The sequence below is a fragment of the Schistocerca nitens genome, chromosome 3 (genome assembly GCF_023898315.1).
Source record: "Schistocerca nitens isolate TAMUIC-IGC-003100 chromosome 3, iqSchNite1.1, whole genome shotgun sequence".
Lineage (NCBI taxonomy): Eukaryota > Metazoa > Arthropoda > Insecta > Orthoptera > Acrididae > Schistocerca > Schistocerca nitens.
In genome coordinates this window covers 248,494,840-248,519,119 of record NC_064616.1, presented here as the reverse complement: position 1 = coordinate 248,519,119, position 24,280 = coordinate 248,494,840, and the positions used below count along the sequence as shown (strand labels likewise).

At 37.8% G+C, this 24,280-nt stretch overlaps 1 protein-coding gene across 3 annotated transcripts in view; it reads right to left on the bottom strand.

Moving 5' to 3' along the window:
- Positions 1-24,280, bottom strand: part of LOC126248209 (protein ROP) — a 94,477-nt gene that overhangs the window by 18,022 nt on the left and 52,175 nt on the right. For all 3 annotated transcript variants that reach the window (XR_007545427.1, XM_049949022.1, XM_049949023.1), the window contains exons 6-7: positions 9,297-9,512; positions 9,020-9,121 (exon numbers count right to left, since the gene is read on the bottom strand). Coding sequence is in view for 2 of the 3 variants with exons in the window: in XM_049949022.1 (XP_049804979.1) it covers positions 9,020-9,121; positions 9,297-9,512 (318 nt within the window). In the remaining variant the exon portion in view is untranslated. The remainder of the gene's footprint in view (positions 1-9,019; positions 9,122-9,296; positions 9,513-24,280) is intronic.

The following is a 24,280-nucleotide window of genomic DNA, read 5'->3' as shown; positions in this document are numbered from 1 at the left end:
TGGCGGCCATTTTCATTTGCAAGCGCGCGATGATGTTTCAGTTTAGAGACGTTAGCAAAACTATGAATATCAGTGCACTGAGTTAAGTTACAACATTGCAATTGACATGATTGTTTTTAGAAAAGTGTCCTCTACAACATTGTCTATTACACAAAATACCCTAAATTCAAAAATAACCAGTCAAATTGAACTCCAAAGTTTGTTATCCAAATTTTCAAAAATCCACTTTTTAGGCCCAAAAATAACATACAAGGAGTAATTTATGAGAGTCTATTTTTTCCTATAGTTAGATATCATACACTACTAGCCTCATATAGAGCAAGAACACTTACAAATGTTTCCTTAATTTTTTACGAATTTTTGAAATTTGAAAATTTTAATTTTTTGTAAAGTTTGGGGTTAGTTATCTCACGTGGGACTGAATATAAAAATATGGTTTTTGCACAGTTTTTACACCTATATGATGGAAAAGTACTGTAAAAATTTCAACAATGATATCTGACTGAACAGATACATGGATTTTTGAAAATGAGGAAATAATTCACATTACTCTACAACTGATCTTATGGTTGTTGCCTATTTAAATGGTTTATTGTTTCAATGTAATAAAATTTAATTGTGACATATTTAGTTAACACTATCACCCAATATTCTTTTAGTTTATTTATTTTTAATAATGCAATATTAAACAATAGGAGCTTTCGCTTCTGTTCTATGGTAATAAAATGCCCATTTACGTTTAGGTTTATTGTCAATAGGTACATTATTGCTGCGTGTGGCATTGTTGTAGTCAGTCTGTTCTGAAACCTGTTAGAGTGGATGTACATACTTCATCGAGAGTGTAGAATGTGTTATGTGCTTTGTTCTATGTGTAATTTGTAATTAATTTTGACAGATTAACTGGAATGCAATAACATGGATTAACAGTGCTCCGTTGGACAGATAGCAAAGTGAAGTGTGTCACAAAACAGTTTACAGTTCAGTTTCCAAAAACTTGAAAATATCAATGATTTTGATGAAGTTAGACAAACTTTGTTTAAATTTTGAGTAAGTTCTTCCGTAACATCAGTGTCTGAGTATCACGAGAAGAAATATATTCTGAACTACAACTACATTTTTGAAAGAAAGTGCTGTGATCCACTTAAAGTTCATAAAAAGCCTATTACTAAAGGTTTGAGGGAAATAAAACTTGAAACTTTAACATTTGTCCTTGTTATGTGAGAGTGAAATAGCTTCCAAAGTGAAACTTAATGTGATTCCTGGAAATTCCTTGTGCCCAAATTGTTACTCAAAAATATTCGTTAAGAATCCAGAACCAGAATCGTGTAACCTTGTTAATGACATTTATATTCCTAATGAGGAAGCTGTTAGCATATTGGATTTTGCATGTTCTAACTTAGACATATCTTCTGCTTCGAAAATAATAAAATTATGTAGCAGAAAAAGAAAAGCAGCTATTGAAAATAGGGTACAACAAATTTCAGACAAAATTAGATAAGACTTGGAACCATGCTTTAATAATACAGATACCAACATTATGTCTAAAGAAGAAGAAAACCTACCACCAGCATAATCTGACACTGAATATTTGAGCTTAACAGAGAAATTAAAAATTAAATGTTCAGCGACATCTAAAGAGGAAAAAGTTAAAATTTTACATTTGCTCCCTGACTCATGGTCAAGAGAAGAAAATAGTTCATGAATTCGATGTTTCTCATCGTTTGGTTAAACTAATCCAAAAATTAGTAAAAGAGCAAGGCATTCTTCCAGTTTTAGGAAAGAAGAAAGGATTAGGTATGAGTGAAGAAACAAAAATATCCAGCAGTGTTTTGAAGATGATGAAAACAGTAGAATGTACCCAGATTGCAAAGTTAGCAAAAGAGTTGTTATAAATGAAGTTAAAATAACAAATCAGAAACAACTAGTGCTGTCAGATTTAAATGAACTTTATGTAGCTTTCAAAAAGTCTCATCCTGAAAGGAAAATTGGAAGGTCAAAATTCTGTGACCTCCACCCTAAGTGGTGTATTTTGGATGTTTCTAAAATCCAAAGTAAGTTTTTGAAGGACAAAAAAGCAAAAATTCATGAAACTGAATGCCTAGTGGTAGCTGATTTTGTAGAAAATTTTACATTTGTAATTCAGGATGCAACACAAGGGTACCAGGCAACAGTGCATCAATTTATTCTCTTCTTTAAAAATGAGAAAGATGAAGCTTGCAGTTCTGCAATTGGCATTCCAAGGGACTAGTTGGAGCACAACACTTTGGCTGTATATGTGTTTCAAAAGTATGTAATAAATTACATTAAAGAAAATTCTCCCAAGGTTAAGAAGCTGATATACTTTTCAGCTGGAAGTGGTAGTCAGTATAAGAACAAAAAGAATTTTTCAAATCCGTACAACCACAAAGTAGACTTTGGGTTGGAGGCTGAATGGCACTTTTTTGCATCTTGCCATGGTAAAAATGCATGTGATGGAGTAGGAGGTACAACAAAATGTGAAGTAAAGCCAGCCTACGAAGACCAACCACAGACCAAATTCTCACAGTACAGGACAAGTATGTATATTGCAAGGATAATGTTAAAGGCATTACCTACTTTCTGATCAATAAAGAAGTGGTTCTGCATATGAAAACCAGATTTGAAAGCTGTATAGCAACAAAAGGAACAAGGCATTTTCACAAATTCCTTGGCATTGCAGAAAACTTAATTTGATGCTATATAACATCAGAAACCGAAATTTATGAGGATAATTGTGTCAGTAAAATTACATCTCTGTCTTTCACATTGAATGACATAGTGGCATGTGTGTATGGTGGACAGTGGTGGCTTGCAGAGATTGAAAGAATTAGTTTGGGAAACAATGATTTTTTTGCACATTTTTAGCACCCTGCTGGCCCAAGATGATCATTCAATAAATCTACCAGTGGCAAAGTTTGGATACCAATGAAAAGTGTTTTAAGGAAACTTTCAGTGCTTAAACTTACCACAGCAACTGGGAGGTTTTATTGTATATCACAGAAGCTGTCTGAAGAAATAAAGTGTTCTTAACATTCATCACCAGGTTTAAGAACAGTCACATCTCAAAGGATGTTAATTTAAAATATTTATTTTAAGGATGTCAAAATAATATAAATGTTAATTTCAGTGATGTTTCCACTTTTTGTATATAATTCAGTACCTTACTTCAATAACAATTGATTATATCCCACCAATATCACACATGAATAGGCAAAAGCCATATGATCAGTTGTAGAGTAATGTGAATTATTTCCTCATTTTCAAAAATTCATATCTCTGTTCACAGTCAGATATCTATGTTGAAATTTTTACAGTACTTTGCTATCATATAGGTATATAAACTGTGCAAAAATCATATTTTTATATTCAATCCCACCTGAGATAACTAACCCTAAACTTTACAAAAAATGAGAATTTTCAAATTTCAAAAATTCATAAAAAATTAAGGAAACATTTGTAAGTGTGCTTGCTCTATATGAAGCTAGTAGTGTACGATATCTAACTACAGGAAAAAAATAGACACTCATAAATCACTCCTTGTTTGTTATTTTTGGGCCTAAATGGTTTAAATGGCTCTTAACCTAAGGACATCACACACATCCATGTCCGAAGCACGATTCGAACCTGTGACCATAGCGGTCACGCGGTTGCGGACTGAAGAACCTAGAACCACTCGGGCATGCGGCCGGCTTTTTGGGCCTAAAAAGTGGATTTTTGAAAATTTGATACCAAACTTTGGAGGTCATTTTGACCGGTTATTTTTGAATTTAGGATATTTTGTGTAATAGACAATGTTGTAGAGGACACTTTTCTAAAAACAATCATGTCAATTGCAATGTTTTAACTTAACCCAGTGAATTTTCAAATATTCATATTTTTGCCGTCTCTAAACTGAAACATCATCGCACACTGACAAACGAAAATGGCCACTATTATTCAGTAAAGGTAAAATTCTTTTAAAAAAACTTTTTGAACTTCTCAATTACAGGGTAATCACATATTTAAAAAAATTAAAATATTTAAAAATGGTTAAGTAACCAACTTAATTTTTATTGGACCACTTCATTTGACCCTATGGCATAAATAAATGAAAACAGTAAATACATCGATCAATGGACACCAACAACAAACTTGTGAAACCAATACTTTTCACACTGTCTCTAGAAATAGTATGTATCAAAATCTCCATAATCAGAAACATCACTATGGTTTTCAAAGGCTCACCTATATAATTTACACAGAAATACAGGCCACTTATTTACTGTGTCATGCATTAAAACACACAAAATATGAATAACCTACAGAGGCAAAAATTATTACAACTAAAAAATGACTGAGCCACTTGGCAATACTTTAAAAAACCTCCAATCTAAGAGATTCAAGTGAAGTCTAGGCAATACATAAAAAGGTCGTACATATCAAACACTCACTGACAGCTAAAAATGGTTAAACAACACATACAGTTAAATTCACAGCTACCCGTGAAATGCACTTCATTAAAATTGAGTCCACAGAAATGTGTACACCACAGGCAACAAACTTGTAGATCACCCTGGTGGAGAACAGTACTCCTTGTCAGGGAACTGTCCTATAGGGTTGAATGCGACACCGTTCTGTCTCAAAGGGAAGGGAAAGGAGAAACAACAGCTTTTACTGTCTACGTCTTCTTGACCCTCACCTCTAGCCATGCTCCTTTACACTGATATGTGATCTCAATGCCGAGTCAGTGGCTCACAGGAAAATGGCAAATCTTGAATTCTCTCTCTACAGTAGTCCTTGGCCACTGCATCATCTCCATGTGACCCGGTAATCAGAAAAATACAACCTCATTGTCCTGATGATTTAACAGTAGTCGTGAATATTGTACGTTTCTCTGCCCTGTGCATTTGTTGAAGGATTTTAAATGATCTAGGGAACCTGAGTAAATTATAAACTTAATCCTTTGATGATGCCTTATCTGCTGAAGTTGCTTCAAAATTATGGACAACTCAATACTGCAGACTGGTAACATATCTGATAACAGGAGCCTGAAGATAATGAAAAATACACAGCACAACAAAGCAGGTCAGGTAGTTTTGAACCTTCTGTATAAAACACTGTGACCTTATCTATAATTTTATAAAACAAGGGATTTACAAATTACATTAGGAGTGTTTCATAATTCCTTTCCAGGTCTCTTCAGAAGCCAAGGCACTTTGCTCCAACACTGGCATAAAACATTAACATCCACAACATTTTTTTTTCCAGAAAATTAGCTCTCTGCATGAATCACAAAGGACCTTCTGACTTATGGACAATTACTGAAAAGTCATTTCATGGGGAAGAAACCAATACTATTGTATGCACACATCTGGAGTACAGAGAATATTTTCTATCTTTCACATCACGGACTGCTCCCCGATGTGGAATGGTGACTCACCAGTCTTGAGAGAGGTTGACAATGTGCCTGGCCCTAAACAGTGGTAGATGAACATTGTGTTCCAGATTCATGAGCAGCTATGTCATAATAACCATAGGTTGCCTTACTGTTGCTAGAGGAACATATGCTGACAAACTCTCTGAGTTGAACAGGTAGTATTGTTCCTTACTCCTGAGGAAATGGAAAAGTGTGTGCTATAACAACACTAATTAAAGGAAAGTGTAAATGTTTTGCTTCCTCTCTGTCACATTCCCTCTATAGCACTTTCAATGGCAGTTCCCTCTACAGCACTTTCAATGGCAGTTACACAAACTCTCAGCTTCATCCTTCAGTTTCTGAAGGTCCAGCCCAATGTGACATCAATAGGAACACACACCTGCTAAAAGTCAGCATATTGTTAAGCTCTATTGCATTAGGGTTACTGCCAAGCATTTTAATATTTTGTACCTGCTTAGCCCAGGGATAGTTTTACATTTGCATGTTTGATTGATGCATTGCACAGCTTTATCCTTGCAGAACTGAGGAAACTTTACAAAGGACATACCTCCACTTTTCAGTACAATAAAAAAAAAAATGGTGACATACTAACAATGGCATTTTACAGTTTATGATGGACACTTAACACTGTAGGCTTCTCTCTTGGTACTTCATTGTGGAATCACATAGTTCTTGATTGTTTCAAATGACGCGGGAACATACATAAATGTGATAAGCTAGCGCTCTCTCTCTCTCTCTCTCTCTCTCTCTCTCTCTCTCTCTCTCTCTCTCTCTCTGTGTGTGTGTGTGTGTGTGTGTGTGTGTGTGTGTGTGTGTGTGTGCGCGCGCCATTCTGGTTTGGATGTACCTCAACATCAGGCGCACAGTTCATAAAGGCACATGCCATGTTTGAACAAGCACTGTACAGTTGAAAAATGGCACCACAACACTATCACATGAGACAACACACGAAGACACAGGATGTATGTAACATACCACATAGTCGTTTAGTTCCCTCAGCCACAACCAGCCATGGCTGAAAGTCTTACTCAATGGCTCCCCACATGATGATTCCATGAATAGCACAGCTGCGCCTCTCCAAAACACTGCAAGAACGGGACCCCTCCCACTGCCATATTCACCGACTGTCATCTGTGGTGGTGCAGAACCACAACTGAATCACAAATTGTTGAAACCAAATAAGTCAAAATTTTCAATTTTCGCTTTTTCACTGAACAGTACATTTAAGAGTATAGCCTATCATTCGGTGTTGATATGAAACATGTCATGCTCCTACAAATGGTAGAAAAGGTGGTTCACTTCACGCTGTTAGTTGTTGAAACCAAGTAAGTGCCTGACTTATTTCGTTTCAACAGGTGCTGCTCTTTTCCAGAATGAAGTCACTTTCAGTTCTGAAAAATTCCAGTAATGTAGCAGTAATACATATGGCAGTATTCAGTTTTTTGTTTCTCCTGGAGAAAAAAAAAAAAAGACTTATTTGGTTTCAACAATTGATGATGATTCACTTACTCACTGAACAATGTGACTACATTCGTCAGCAGTCCATGCTTCTCAGTCATGACGCCACTCAAAATGCAGGCGTTTGTTTTTTGTTAATAGCAGCCTTTACATGGGGTAGTAATTCCCTAATGTGGCTGCTGCTAGTCTCCAACCAACTGAGCAGGATGAAACAATGTTGCAGCGAGTCAATTACTTGTTTTCAGATGGCAGATGCAGGAGTTACAATTTGCCTGGTGGTCAATATGGCAATCCTTCCTTGTGGTGAAGACACAGTTGACTGGAACTTGATGACGACTATGACTGCCCTCACATCTGCATGCAGTCCAACATCAGGTCAGTGTCACATCCAAATGCCTCACAAATAAGCATACTGCAGGATCCCATCTGCCAGCCAAAGAGAGCCCCACAATGAGGCCCCATTCAAACTCTATTAGGTACTGGCACTGCTGCCTCTCTCGAGTAAGTGGCATCTCTGTTCATCCTAGAGATCACTCAACATCCGACACTGTTCATGCAGCTTATACACACTATCAGGTCTGGTAAAAACACTGAACACTAACTGCACTACAGAACTTAGTTTTGCCATTCTACCTATAACAATGAATAATCTTTTACACACTCACCGATGATGTGTACATGTACAGAGTTAAATTAATATCTGACCATGTCTTCAGAGTGCTTCACTATATTTTGGCAGGCAGTGTATTTCCACTGCAGGGAACTGATGCCATTCACAGTTCCTTTTAAGATTGTCTTTTGTTTAACATTTTATATCTCATGATGCAATCATCAAAGATGTGACTAAAATACATTATTCACTGGGGAGAAAAAATTCTGAGGTTATAACCACTTCCACATGGAACACTGACAGTTGTGGCTGGTCATCTAGTCCAGTCTTGCTCACTTTCCTTGGAATTATGTACACAACCACTTACTACAGATTGTAACCGAAGGTCTAGTCTGTTGTCTAAATAGAGAAAGAATATCGCTGTAAGTACTCTGAAGACACAAAGGGAAATGAAGTTGTAAACACTGCTTCCACTACTAAACACAGAAATAAAAGACTCACTACACAGATAACCAAAATACATGTACATGAATTATCACTTGTACTTAAGCCTGGAAAGTACGAATCATCTCTATCTCCTATTGGTGATCTTTAATGTCCATACAAAATATTCAAGGTCTCCGACAGCCTTCACAGTACCATTTCTACTTTTGTACACAACTATGTGTTAACTACTGAAGCTACTTTGTAGCTCACTAAATCTCCACTGAAGTGATATACCCAGTAAGTGCAGCCCTCTGGTAGCAGAAAAAGGAACAGTCTGCACATTACAAGACAAAGTAACTGTTGCCCTCAGGTTGTAGGTACACTTATCTATAAGGGATCTGGATGCCTTCAGCAACACCTGGTTGCACGTGCCCATATGGCATATAGTCACTGTGCTGTAAGTGTTACAAGGCATCATTCTTTGAGCACAATCACCTGAATACCTTTCGGTTGCATGGCTGTGAAATTGTCCATAGACCACACAAATTACTGCATGTTTCTGAGTAATACATCACATTAAAATCTAGTGAAATGAATATTTGACATCAGACGGATCCCTGCATTATATGGAAATCCTAGTTGTAAAATTAACGTGTAACAGGTGCTCCATAGGTTGCTTACTAAGAACTGTTTTGCATCAACAACCATCCACTGCAGTGATACATAGCAAACTTTTTTCAGTTTTTTTTTTTTTTTTTTTTTTTTTTTTTTTTTTTTTTTTTTTTTTTTTTTTTACTATACTTCTCATCCAGGTTATGCCAACTTCCTTGTTGCACACAATGTTCAACTGCTGAACCACATGATGGCCACAAAGGCATGCCCAAGGACTAGTGGTGTGAGGCAGCATTCCCAGATCCCCAGTACAGGAACCCCAGATTCACAAAACCCATATCCAATGTATAATGTGATAGTTCACTGAAGAGTACAATATCTGGCACAAGCTTGTCAAATGAAAGAGACAAAGGAGGCAGTGTAAACACACAAATTTGCACTTTAATTTCAGATTTTAGGAAACAAAAACTAAAACTTACTGTGAAACAACAGCAATGTGTTGATGTCTGAGCTCAACCCACAATTCATCATTTTCATCCAGCAGCACCTCTTTTTCTGGTGCCCCTGCTGTTGCTTCATACCTAGACCACAGAAATCAAAGATTCAGTATGGAGGAGTATATATTTACAGAGATAACTTAAAATATGTTACATTTGTGAATTTGTATCAAATTCAAAGAGACAATAATACACTCAAGAAGAAGGGGGCACAGGCTGTGAATACAGCTGCATGACAAAATATGTTAAAATAACTTACTTATAGACATCATTTTCTATTGGTAGTAAATCATATGCCATTGCTTGCAGTGTTAGTTCATGAAGTAATGGTGAGACACAGTCGAATCCTCTATCCAAAATCAAAAGCTGGGAACGAGCTTTTTCTGGTCCTTCACCCATTGTAGGTTCATCTGCCTTATATGCATCTAATTTCTGTTGAACTAGTTGGGCTAATTCAACATTCTTGTCAAAATCACTGGAAAAAAGATAATCATTAAAATGAAATTTCTAAAAACAGAACATCTACCTTATCAGACAGGAGCAAGTTAAAAATGGAAATCAAACTTCTGTGAACCTATCTACAAACAATGCCGAACAAATTTAAGACTAGGCTGGAACATAAGGAACTTATGGTCACTTCAGATAATATTAGAAGATAATTTACGTGAGTCAACAGTGCCTGGTAGAGTTTATTTCACCTGAAATTTTCACCATAATGATAATACAATCATTTTGTAAAATACATAAATGTGTGCACTGCAACAGTACAATCAGTAATTAACAGATACATTGTAGGGGAAAATCATGAGAAAAATAACTAAACAATAGCAGAAGAAAAAGGCAGGAAGCTGACCACAGGACTACAAATTAATGAGCTCACTGGTCTGCAATGCGCTAAATTTTGAAAGTTATATCACACTTTGCTTTCCTATAAAATGGAAGGATAGTATGTGCTTAAATTAATGGTTATCCCCTCATTAAAATTTGTAAGTTACACTCTTAAAATGCCTCACACAATAACTAATACAGTAATCATTATTTGTGGCAGGGGAAGGTTCTCCAAACTAGAGTATGATGGCATTGCTTTATCAGGGTAAATACACAAACAAGTAAAAAGAATTCCCAGATCTCCCGGTTAAAAATACATTTTCTCCCAGGTGAAAATACAATTTTTCCGTGTTAAGTGACTGTATTCTTTCCGTCGGAACTGTGAAACTTATCAATCCTTTGAATGGATATGGTTTCATACAGCAGCGCAGAATTTATCAGCACTTTAGAAAACGAAACTAGAAGGGAGGGGGACGGGGGGGGGGGGGGGGGGTAAAAAAGGTTTTGGAAAGATCTTTGATGTGCAGCAACATGTACACTGCATATTTTCGTATTACGAAAGTATAAATTCAAATTCTATCAACAGGAAAAGTCAATGGTTTAAGTTAATATACATTTCACGTATAATATTTCTTTCTCAGATTAATAAGCTACAAGAGAAGCGAAGCTTCCGTCCCGTTTTATCTGCAGGAAAGTTCGTTTCAAGATGCGATGAGGATTCCCTGGCAGAGACATAACGTACCTGTGCATGCATTCAAAAATCAACTTCAAATTCATTCAGAAATCAACTTACAATGTGTTCAAAAATTTCCAAAAACAGCAAGGGTGCATTTCAAAATCATATGAATAATCGATAGATCGACGTGCGCTGGATGCTAGGTGCTTTGTGAAACTAGGTTTTTTCCTCAAGAATATGAATTTGTCCCCAACCCCCCGAAATTGCCGCCTGGCTCAGATACCCTTGTTGAGACTGACACTGACTGTGGAAACTTTATTATTGATAACTGAGCCTGTTCCTGCCATCGTGTTTTTAACATACTTCCACCTCACTACATTAATTTAAATTACTACTGTCACTGAGTTGCTGCTCAGCCTGACCGTGACCGGTGCTAGCAGCACGTATCGATATATTCCCTCTCGTAGTACTTTTGCTACTATTACTTTCCACTCGTTGACTGTCGTTGGGGAGTTCTGGTTGCGAGTTTGGGTCTGCCAGTCAGTTGGAACATGTTTGGAATGCAGTCCGGGCCTGCCAGTCGAGGAGTTGTAATGCGGCACTAGTGCAGTCGGGTTGGAGCAGCAGTGAGGTCTGCGTCAATATGGCTCGCCCAACCATTGCTGCCACACATCATTTGAGCCGGGACACGGTCTTGGTGGATCTTCGGTCGGTCGTCCAACCAGAAGACACATTTTGGTGGCTCACTGATTGTTCATGAGTCGTCTCTCTCTCTCTCTCTCTCTCTCTCTCTCTCTCTCTCTCTCTCTCTCTCTGTGTGTGTGTGTGTGTGTGTGTGTGTGTGTGTGTGTGTGTGCGCGCGCGCGTGCGTGCGCACGCGCGTGCGCATCGACTCCCAATTTGTCTTCATGTGTGTTTAGTTACTGCTGGGTATCGTTCAGGTCTTCGTGCGAGTGTGTCAGGTTGTGTGTGTAGTTTCCGTTATTTCCACTGATGACTATTTTAGATGTCGTCGGCATTATGAGGGTAGTCAGTCGGTTGCTACGGACCAGGGAAGTTATCTCCATGCGGTGCAATCCGCTGGGTCCACTGGTGGTCCCTGTGCAGTGTCGGAGCGTGTGTGGAGCTGTCCGATCGCTACGAGCTTCATGGTTCACCGACCCAGGACGTCAAAGTTGACTAGTGGTTTCAACTACCCACACCACGTCCATTCATGTTGTGGTGGTTCGTTTTGGTGGTTTGCTGTTGGGGGAGGTTTTCTTGTCAGCAACACCAAGTGTTTCTATTGCATAAATTTAGCCGCCATGTGGTGGAATTAACTGTTTTGGTTGACTACAATTCGAGTGCACCAGCGGAATTTTCTGCCTTGTTGCCGTTAGTGTTCTGGTTACCTGCTCTGGGCACTGACGTCAATTCAGGCAGTGTTCTTTTGAGTGAAGTTAACTATATTACCGTATTTCAAATTCAAGTGTACCAGCGGAATTTTCTACCTTGTGGTCATTAGTGTTCCAGTTACCTGCCCTGGTCACTAACGTAATTTCAGGCAGTGTCCTTTCCTCACCTGTTGTTGCTGTCCAACGTGGTGTGCAATTTTGACAGCTAATACATACTTCATTGTGGATTATCATGTTTGTAACCTTTTGTGTTTGAGTTCTCATCTACTGATTGATGGGAAGCAAGTCGTCATGTCGGGTCGGGATCCGATGGATAAAGTGCAGTTGGAATCACCACCTGTCTCACATAAGTTAACAAGGGCAGAACAAACTCCCTGGAGGCTTCTGAGTGCCATTGTCTTTAATGTCTTTCCCACCGGTGTTTAATTATCTGTTTTCAGCTACTTAAAATTTAAGGCTTATGGATATATTTCCTTTTTTAAAATTTTTGCAAAATTAATGGTGGGCTTTTAGCCTTGTAACTTTATTCTTAAAATTTTCTTTCAAGCTTAAACATTGCAGCCTTCTGCCTTTAAAGATTATGGTAATATATTTTAAAATTTTGAAACTTAATTGTGGCCTTCAGTCATTTGTATTGCACCTTGCATATGTTTGTTCCATCTGCTTTACCTTGAGGCTTTCCACCTAGCGGTGATATATGTTTTTTTAATTATTTTATTTGCTATTTTAATTGTTTTTTTTTATCTTGCTGATTTTTAAGATTTCTTGTTTGGAGGCCTTCAGCCATGAAAGAGTTGCATTTGGTAAAGGTTCGGCTTTGTGCCACTTTGGTTGTAAATGTGTTACTAAATTACAATAAATTACAATTAGAAGGTGAAACTGAAACCAACCTTATTTGGCCCTTTCCACAATCCTAATTACCTGTTCTGACCAGCAGGTGTTTCAATAATGATTATAATACACTGCCAGATTAAAAAAATAATACACTTTTATATGTTTCCAATTCACTCAAGACTTGTTGCAACTGTGCATATGGAGTACACGAAATGATTAAATTTACAGATCAATAGCACACGCGGTTCTGAGGTACCAGGTATTGACGCATTCTGAAGTACTAGTATTAGTATATGGTGCCGCCTCCACAGGCAGCAATACAGGCACTGGCAGCCATCCAGTCAATCGTACAGATGGCAAATACTGTCCTGGGAGATTTATGCCACACCTGCTCAACCTATTCATGTAGTTCTGTAAGAGTAGTTAGTTGATGAGTCACACAAGCCACTTCTCATCCCATTATACCCCACACACGCTCAATTGGAGACGAGTCCAAAGACTGTGCTGCAAGCACTATCCTGTTGGTACAATGCATCACATTCCTGTTGCAAGAATTACAAAAGAACAGGTTTAACAACCTTTTGCACGTAGGTTTTGGCTTCTTGCACCACAGACCATAAGCCCAGGAATGGGGGCAGTGTGTCATAGACAAATGCACTCTATGGCTACAACACTCAGCAGGTCTACATCTTATGGGCACATGACCATCACTTAAATGCAGGCAGAATCTACTTTCACTGCTCAAGATAATGGCATATTATTCCATCTTCCAAGTGATCCTCTGACAGCACCACTTTAGTCATGCATATTGATTCTATAGCGTGAGTGGAAGACAGATTAGATATGTGCATGCTCTTAGACTCACTGCTAATAACTGGTTCACAACAGTTCGTCTTGACACATCTCAGCTCCCTAGCCCTCTTATCTTTGCTGTAGTAGCTGTATAATCTGCTTCTGCTGCCATTACAATACGACAATCCTAGCAGGTGTGTGTGAAGTGTGGACATCCAGAGTCTCAGCTACAGGTGTGAGAATGTTCAGGTGACCAATGATACCAGCATCATTGTACAACTAACGAAGCAAATCCAACTTGTAATTCTCCAGAAGTATCATGTCACCATTTGGAAGGCCACAATTTCACCCCTTTCAATCTTGCTCAGTTGGCTGCACAAAGTAAGAGTGTCTCTCTGTGACACAGTTGCCTGTTTGCCTCACAGGTTCGCACCACAACAAGCCTTCTGGCTGTCAACATTCCCTATTAAAGGGTAGACACAAATGGCAATCTGGTAGCTATGCCACTACAGTATCTGTTGGCAGATGACAGTGAAACCATTATCAGTACATCTATCCCCCAGGTGGCACACACCATCATCAGATCAAAACTGATGTCTTTCCAAGAGTATTTCTTTTTCTTCACCACACTCCAGCAGTGTATGTTGGTCTGTGCACACAACAGCAAGGTCTTCAGTAACCTTGGCTGTAGAAGCATAAGTATTTGTGGAAGAGAGAATTACTTATAGTTCCCCAAGCCTCATGACTATCACACTTCAGAATACTGAGTACTCTGAAATCTTGATCCTCAGTTATAGCAGCTGAGTAAGTTAGTCATCAAAAGCTAAGCCCAGTAAAAGCACAGTTACTTTAAAATGTTGCCATAAACCTGCAACAGGCATGTGTTTGCTGCAAGGATAAAAAAAAAAAATTGAGAAGAAGTGTCTGATTAAAGGCCACTGAAGCAAACCATTTACAGTAGATACATCGAATTAATGGCAAAAAAAAATAATAAATAAATAATAAATAAATAAATAAATAAATAGTACTTTAAGCACTATTCTAAGAAGAAACTTCTATTTAAAAGGATCCAACAATGCATCTGTGCTCAGACATAAATGAAAAGAGATATATATATATATATATATATATATATATATATATAATAGAGGGAAACAAGAGGGAAACATTCCACGTGGGAAAAATATATCTAAAAACAAAGATGATGTGACTCTCCGAACGAAAGTGCTGGCAGGTCGATAGACACACAAACAAACACAAACACACACACAAAATTCAAGCTTTCGCAACAAACCGTTGCCTCATCAGGAAAGAGGGAAGGAGAGGGAAAGACGAAAGGATGTGGGTTTCAAGGGAGAGGGCAAGGAGTCATTCCAATCCCGGGAGCGGAAAGACCCACCTTAGGGGGAAAAAAGGACGGGTATACACTCCCTTGAAACCCACATCCTTTCGTCTTTCCCTCTCCTTCCCTCTTTCCTGATGAGGCAACGGTTTGTTGCGAAAGCTTGAATTTTGTGTGTGTGTTTGTGTGTCTATCGACCTGCCAGCGCTTTCGTTCGGTGAGTCACATCATCTTTTTTTAAACTCTAAACAATTTAAAGCACTATGTTCACTGTAGTACACCATTAAGAAGGTACCCATCACTGAAGTAGTGTGAGGACAGGAAGGACTGTATAAAGATGCAAATGCAGCTCTAAGCCAGATTCATACAGCTGTAAGTATATTGTGTCAAAATATAACAGGCCTCTGGAGTGAAATTAAGATAAATAACTTACTAAGAACACGTATTTTACAGCCACCTTCATCAGGGTTAGACTACTAATGGTGTAGTGATACCTTCTGAGCTGACAAGGAAAGTGATAGTTCATATGGATTCTTAGGGAGGACACACACCGACAGTGAGCCAACCTTGACATGTGGTGTAGCAGATAGATAACAAGACAGTGGTCTGACATGCACGTAACTCGACGCCAATGGAAGTGATGCACTGTTAGTAATGTAACACTGTCTCCGACGACAAAGGAGTTTTGACTTTAGGCAATAGAAGTCTAACAGACATTGATGGGTACCTTCTTAATGGTGTACTACAGTGAACATAGTGCTTTAAATTGTTTAGAGTTTAATATATATCTCTCTTTTCATTTATGTCTGAAGACAGATATCATTCTAAGAACTGTGGCTGAATTGTCAAACGCCTTCCTGGAACACCTGCAACCTGAATATTTACCAACACCAACTCAAGAAATCTGGAAGAAAATGGCTGGTCATTACTGAGAATTGTGGAACCTTCTGAACCTTATCGATAGCTTAGACAGAAAGCACATCAGAGTTAGGGCTCCTTCTACACATGGATCAACATTTAATAATGGCAGAGGATTTCCTTCCACAGTCTTGTTAGCTGTTGATCTTTATGTTTGGGAGTATGGTCACAACAGTGATGGAAGAGTACAAAAAGCGAATTCTTTTGGTAGAACACTGTTTGGAAAGGGGGGGGGGGGGTGACAGCCTGCTTCCAGAACCTACAACTTTGTTGCAAGAAGACTGAAAATCTCATTATTTTGCTATTATATAGCTTTTGCTCTCACAAAACACACAATGAGATTTACAAATAGACAACTGTCTAATGAAAGGTGCATATTTAATTATCAGGAAAGCAGCTCTTCACATTTCAAGTTCTGGATGTTGTGTACTTCAATAAACTGTGACGTGAACAAAACTGACATGACGGTTTAATCTCTCTCTCTCTCTCTCTCTCTCTCTCTCTCTCTCTCTCTCTCTGTGTGTGTGTGTGTGTGTGCCACCCTGTTGGGACTCTGAGAAAAACTAGAGAACTAACAAAGACATACAAATGCCATGGAGCTGAGAAATCACATCTGTAGTTTATTTCTTAGGCCAAGTAGAGCATTGTCTTTGCAAAATGATGTACGTATGCAGCTATGTACCCAAAAAATCTAATTTGCATTATATCCAGCAAATCAGTAGACAGATTTTCAGACTTTTATAGAAAACCATATTACATATTTCCATTTAGCTCTTTATATTCTTCCTCTTCTAAAAATAAATCAATTTACATTACTGAACTTTTCTCTGATCTAACACTTGTAATCCTTTCCCAATCTATCTTGAGCATTTCTGTTGCTTCCACCATGCTACTGTAATCATAAATACATAAGCATTTCTCCAGAAGACCATGAAAATGAATACTGAACTCAGGACCATCTTTGGTTTTCTGAGTGCAGAAACATTCGTAAACAGTCACTGGCACAGACATGGTGTACTGCAAAAGTTGTGCACACCACAGTCACCTGACAACAACGTGACATGGCACAAAATTCAGTTTCATTGCATCAGTCTGGTGTCCACTGCTCTACTGGACTGTGCATGTTGCATCAACATGCTGCTACCCTTGTAACATGCCACATGCCAAATCACTGCCATGTCACTTCAATGGGCACCGTGCTGTAGACCCAAGTAATGTTGCAGTTTAGCAGTCACCCCAACCTCTCTCATATTTACCACATGAAATCAACACTGACAGCTGCTCAGAAAAATGACCCTTCTGATGTAAGGTATTTAAAATACCACTGCTACACAATTAGCAACACTGTAATGTCATCCACATGAAACTGATAAGATGAAGGGTTTGTTACCTTCATTCCTGGGAGGCACCACTGGATGCAACAACAGATCCTATATGCCAAAGTGATAGGTCATGAGTTTCAAACAGTGTCTAAACCAGCTCCCTTATGGAGAAAGTAAAACTGTATGCTTTTCACTGATGGTCACACAGAAGTCACAACTGCCCCTCTCAGCAAGTCACTGGAAAATTGGATCATCAAAGATGATGGCAATAACACTTGTGAAGGTTTTTAATTATTGGGGTATGTCGATATGACTGGTCTGGAGCCATCCATTCAAATTACTGCAGAAACTGTGTGGACTTACAACTACCTGAAATACTACAAATGTTATCGAACTGTCCTCTTACTGAAATGGTTTATGACATTAAAGAAATTTCACCTCCATATTCACTTTTACTCTTGATACTTTTGTAGCATTACATTATAGTTATTCCAAAACACAGTGATGTTCCCTGTAGCTGTCTGCCATTTGAATTTACATACAGCTGTCAACCTGATTAGAGAGCAGAAGTCTTCACTCCACTACAGGACATGTTGCATTCACAGCTGAGCTGAAGACTGCAGGATGGGTGTGTCAGTGGTATGGTTGATTATCTTGGTAATACAATCTGCCTATTTCAGGCTAGTGTTATCATTGTTTAACACTGTTGGCTATGCAATATTATTTTTTCTTGGGAAGCTTTTATTTTTGCAGAATTCTTGGAGATTGATTGATCTGGCAAATGTGATCCAGATCATAGGACTATAAGTCACTAATCACTTCCCACAGAACAATGTAAGAGCAGGAGAGAGTAATGAAACATTGCTAGCACATAGCATTGTACAAGTGTGTTCATTTTCCTATGTTCAAATGGCATAAACAACTCTTACAGCAAGAGACTACAAACAGCTCAAGCTCTGGGACAAGTTCAAGTCCTAATACTGTGTCTCCCTGGTGCCACAGTTAATGCACAGTGGTAAGAGGACACTTAGCAAAAACTGATTGCATACCATTAAGTCCAAGTGCCCAGGAATGTTGATGGATGGCATCATTCTGTTGCAGGATAATGCCCGCCCACATGTTACCAAAATTGTTTTAAACACACTGCAGATGTTTAGCTGCAAAGTCCTTGTACATTCTCCATACAGTCCCAGTCTCTTCTCATGTGGCTTCTGTATTTTTGGTGCCCTGAAGAAAAACATCCATGGCCATCGATTTTCTTCCGAAAAAGTACATATGTGGGTATCATCATGGATTCGTAGACAGCCACAATTATTTTTCCATGAAGGCATTGCCCGTCTTGTCTCACAGTGGGGTAAATGTATTAACAGTTATAGTGATTACTTTTGAAAGAATGAGGTTTGTCAATTGTACTTTAACTCTGACAGAGATGGCAAAGGATTTGGAGTAATAAATGAACTGAATGGACAATGCTCTGAAAAGATGAGCAAAAACATAAGTACAACAAAGGTAATGGAACATATTCACATCAAATCAGGCAATGGTGAGGAACTGAAGAAGAAATGATATACTATGAATAATTGACAAGTTTTTTTGTTATTTAGGCAAAAAATAACATCGTCACTGAATGAGGCAGAATATAAAATGCAGACTGGCAACGGCAAAAAAGTGTTTATGAAAAAGAGGAATTTGTTAACATCGAATATAAAATGTTAGAAATTCTTTTCTGAAGGTATTTGTCAAGAGACTAGCCTTGTACAGAAGTGAAATGTGCATGCTAAACAGTTCAGACAAGAAGGAAATAGGTTCTGAAATGTAGTTCCACAGAAAAATACTTAGAATCACATGGGTAGGTCAGATAATTAGTGAAGGTGCCACTGAATTGTATTGGGAGAACATTTATGGCACGACTTGACTAAAAGGAGGGACTGGTTGACAGCACACATCCTGAGGTACTAACGAATAGTTAATTTTGTAATGGAGGGGAGGGGGAATGAGATTTGCAGAGAGGCAAAAGCAAGCAGGTTCAAATGGATGTAAGCTGGAGTAATTATGCAAAGATGGAGAGGTTTGAACTGGACAGATTAGAGTGGAGAACTGCATCAAAGCAGTTTTCAGACCAATGACCATGTCATTTATATTTTATCAGTTCCTTTTCTGTGTTTGTTGTTGAAACAAAGCTATAACATATTCTGACCATAATCTATCGACTCATTCTAAATCCTGCTATAAGCAACTTGCTATACCAGCAAGGGAGGCACTTTGTGGGGATTCATGGAGTATCAATTGAGCTAGGTATTTGTGATGGAAGGAAGTTTACGGGTTAATGTCTCTTCAACATGTATGTCATAAAAAATTTAGCACAAGCTCTGACTGGATAACGATAGGGAAATGAAGCTAGTCATTGTCCAGTTTGAAGGCATCAATCATTATTTTCTGGAATTAATTTAAGAAAACCGAAGAAAATCTTCATACCAATTGTAAAAAGAGAACTTCAATTTCATTCTTCACTGACACAACCGAAGTGTTAATCACTGTGCAACTCTCTTGGTTTGTTGTTCTGAGAATTACATGCATCAGCACAATAAGGTGTCTTAGAGTAGGATTAGGATTTATTGTCCAGATAACACTAAAGTAATCAGAGAAGGAGCAACAACTCAAAGAGGACAAGGATGGATAAAGAAATTGGCTGTGTTCTCTTCAAAGTAAGCATGCCCACTTTTACCGATTTAAGGCAACCAAAGAAAACAAATCTGGATGGTCATCAGAGTTTGGCCCTTTCTCCTTTCAAAAGAATCCAGATCATTCTTACTATTTAAAATATTCGTATTCACACACACAACAGGTCTATTTTGAGACCTAACATTACCACCACCATAGGGTGTTGATGTAGTTTCTCATTAGTAAGCAGTCATGTGTATATCAAAGTACACTGTATCACATCAAGACATAATGCAACAAATTAAGTAGCAATGGAAATGAGTTATTTCCCCAAACCTTCCCTTAATTCAGCATTATGTATCATATGATCAAAGCAATAATTATGAATCTAATATATCTCTCTACTGGCAAAAAAAAAACTGTCCACAAAATCTAAATCCAACTAGTTCAATATAGGTGAAATAGTCACACCGAAAAGCTCTCCTTTTTTCACATGAAGGAAACACCTTCCAGTAAATTTTTCCTTGACTCTTTTTTCAAGATGCCATGACCATTTTTGATTAGTGAGAATACAGCTACCAGTCACTATTTGGTCCTTTAAATTTATTTTAATTTGTTTTATATGAAATTAAATTTACTTATATGCCTAAATAGTTACTTTCTACAACCACACATCCCATGGCACCTCCACTGTCCATACTTTATGATCCTCTGACATGTTAGAAGAAGCTACATTTAAAATAAGTGCCCTTGTCTACTAAAAACATCAACCACTGCAATAAAAGAGAGTAAGGAAAGGAGATACAAAGAGAAGAAACATGGAATGGTCAAAGGTGGGATCAACGAGGATTATGTATTAACTAAACATCTGTCATTTTTGGTTTCTTATCTTTAATAATGCTGATGTTTTGTGATAGATTGATGGTCTATTAAAAAAAGAGAATATTCAATTTTATTACTCAGTCTGTGGGATGGAAGATGTGGGAGTTTTCAAACTATGTGTTGCAGCTCGCAACAGTTCCATAAAGATGATTTTCTTCATTTGCTTTGTGGGTAAAGGAATAATGTCTGTGCTACTCATGATTTGTATTTCTCCATCAGCATAGATGACTTTACAGATGTAAGCACAAAAAGTAATTTATGAATGAAACCAGTAAACTCCTGATTCTTTAAAGATTTGTACTCCCATGTATAAAACAATTTCAAACACCTGATTACTATACAAATTAGTTAATGTGTTAAATATATGATTTTCAGCGTGTAAGCATGATACAGTTTACAGAAGGTTTGAAATTCTGTTCAAAGATAGATAGTAATCTCATTATGAAACACTGGATGAATACAGTGTCAGTACTTTGCACTCCATTATAAGCAAACGCTAGTTTTTCATTTACCTCAATGTTTACGACATATCTCCTGAACTGTGTGTCTAACAATGATTTAATTTTGCAGGCACATTCAGTAGTATATGTGCATACTACTGTCTGTAAATTGCATTGCGAACAAAGTCAGTGGTAAACAAGTAATAAATTAAAATGTCATGCCTAATGCTGATGTTTGATTGCATGAACAGCAAAAATGTAGTATGCGATGAACTTTTTTCCATTTCATCAATTTGTGAGGGGTTCCAGTGAGAAAATGTTTTGTGAGGGTTTGAAATTATGTTTAAAGTATATTGGAGGTACCTAAGTGCTCTCAGTCTCAAATTGTGGATGAAAGAAGTCTGGGTATTAGAGCCCAGTCAGTTATCAGCCTAAAGACAAACACACGGTTTCTAACTTTCATACTTGCCTTATTGTGTTAATAGTTCAAACTATAATTATACCTCTTAATGAGTAGATTAGGACAGTGTTTTATATTTGGTCAATAATCGTGTGAAGTACTAAAAATCAAATATTTGTTGCCCCTTGAAACTGTAAGGTACTGATACTGGTACTGTGCCCCAGGTTCAGGTATAATCATTTAGTAATATAGATAAATGGCAAGAACAGGGAAAAAAGTTGGAAGGGCTGACTTAGCATATAGAGAAGTGACAACCACCTTCTGTTAAATCAAAAGCAAGGGCAGTAACAATATGAGTGAAATGGGTATTCCACAGTTAAATGCAGAGCAGAGAGCACATAAGGGGAAAGGGTGCATTGAAGGCTGCTACGAGGGGGAGGACTTAGTTGATGATGTGACAGAAGAAGAAACTGGACTTGATATGGAAGACATAGGGGATCCAATATTAGAGTCAGAATTTGAAAGAGCTCTGGAAACTTGAGATCAAACAAGGTGCAGAGCACAGATAACATTCCATCAGAATTTCTTATATTGTTGGGGGAAGTGGCAACCAAACAACTATTGAAGTTGGTGTGTAGAATCTATGAGACTGGTGATGTACCACCAAACTTTCAGAAAAATGTCATCCACGTAATTCCGAAGGTAGCAAAGGCAGACAAGTGTGAGAACTATTGCACTATCAGCTTAACAGTTAATGCATCCAAGCTGCTGACGAGATTAATATACAGCAGAATGGGAAAGAAAACTGAGGATCTGTTAAATGATCAGTTTGGCTTTTAGAAAGATAGAGGGACCAGAGCAGCAGTTATCATGTTGCACTTGATAATGAAAGAAGGTTTGAAGAAAAATCAAGATATGATCCTAGGATTTGTTGACCTAGAAAAAGTGTTTGACAATTTGAAATGTTGCAAGATATTCAAACTTCTGAGAAAAACAGGAGTAAACCATAGGGGAAGATGAGTAATACACAACATGCATGCAAACCAAGAGGGAACATTAAGATCGGAACACTGAGAATAAAGTGCTCTGAATAAAAATGAGTAAGACAGGGTTCTCACACCTACTGTTCTATCTATACATTGAAGAAGCTGCGACGAAAATAAAAAGATTCATAAGTGGGATTAAAATTCATTCTGAAAGATTATGAATGATAAGTTTTAGTGACAATTTTGTTATCCTCTGTTAAAGTGAAGAATAACAGGATACGTTCAATGGAATGAGGAGTCTAATGAGTACAGAATATGGATAGAGAGTACACCAGAGAAAGACAAAAGTAAAGAGAAGTAGCAGAAATGAGAATAGAGAGAAACTTTACATCAACATTCGTGATCACAAAGTTAAGGAATTCTGTTATCTTTGAACCAAAGAAACCCATGACAGATGAAGCAAGGAGGACATAAAAAACAGAATAGCACACGAATACACGGAATTCCTCGCCAAGAGAAGTCTACTGGGAATCGCCATCAGGTCAGATTAAAGGTAGACATTGAATCAATTTGGAGGCAGGCTGCTATATTTGTTACCAGTAGGTCTGAACAACATTTGAGTATTATGAGGATGTTTCATGAACACAAATGGGGATTCCTGGAGCGTAGATAACTATTTTCGCAGAAGACTGTTTAGAAAATTTAGAGAAACCGATTTTAAAACTGACTGCAGAACAATTCTACTGCCATTAATGTACATTTTGCGCAAGGACCATGAAGATAAGAAAAATTAGGGCTTGTATGAAGAAATATTGACAGTCATTTTTCCTTTGTCCTATTTGCTAGTGAAATAGGAAAGGAAATGTTTGGTACGATACAAACTATCTTCCACCACACACCATACAGTGGCTTGTGGAGTAAGTACATAGATGTAGATGTGCTGGCATCAAACACAGGCCTTAATCTGAGGAAGAAATTTCTGAGAATGTACATTAGGAACACAGATTTGTATAGTAATCCATCATCAACAGCAGGAAAACCAGAACAGGAGATAATTGCAACATCCGAGATCTTGTGCTACAGAAGAATTTTGGAAATTAGGTGGACTGATGCGTTAAGGAATGATGAGAAGAAAGGAACATAGGGAAAACACTGACAGAAGAAGGGACAGGGTGGTAGAACAATTGTTAATACACCAGAACCGATTCCATTGTGCTAAAAGGAGCTATGGAGGGTATAAACTGTAGGGGGAGATAGATATTTGAATATACCCAGTAAATAATTGAGGATATAGGGTGCAAGAGAAAGAGAGAGAGAGAGAGAGAGAGAGAGAGAGAGAGAGAGACTGGTTTCAAATCTATCATGCTGTTGTAAAGACACGAACAAACGAAAATGAGGAACTATGGTGAGAGTTACTTTAACTTCAGTTTTACATGCAGTACTGATGAAAATGAACGACAATAGTGTCATTCATTACAGAGTCCTGGCTACTGAAAACATGATTCCAAATAAGATGAAACGACATTTTGAATCAAACCACAGTAGTTGGGTAAACAAACTAAGACAATTTCCTCACAAGTTAAAAGAAATGAGAGAACAGAAACTTTCACTAAACAAGCCCAAGACTCTTCTTTGATCTTGGAATATTGCTTTCCATGTAGCAAAGAGCAGAAAACCTCACACCATACCAGAAGATATTGTACCAGCTGCTATGAACATAGTCAGTGAACTGCCAAGCAACTGGCAATGGTGGTTTTGCCAGGCAACT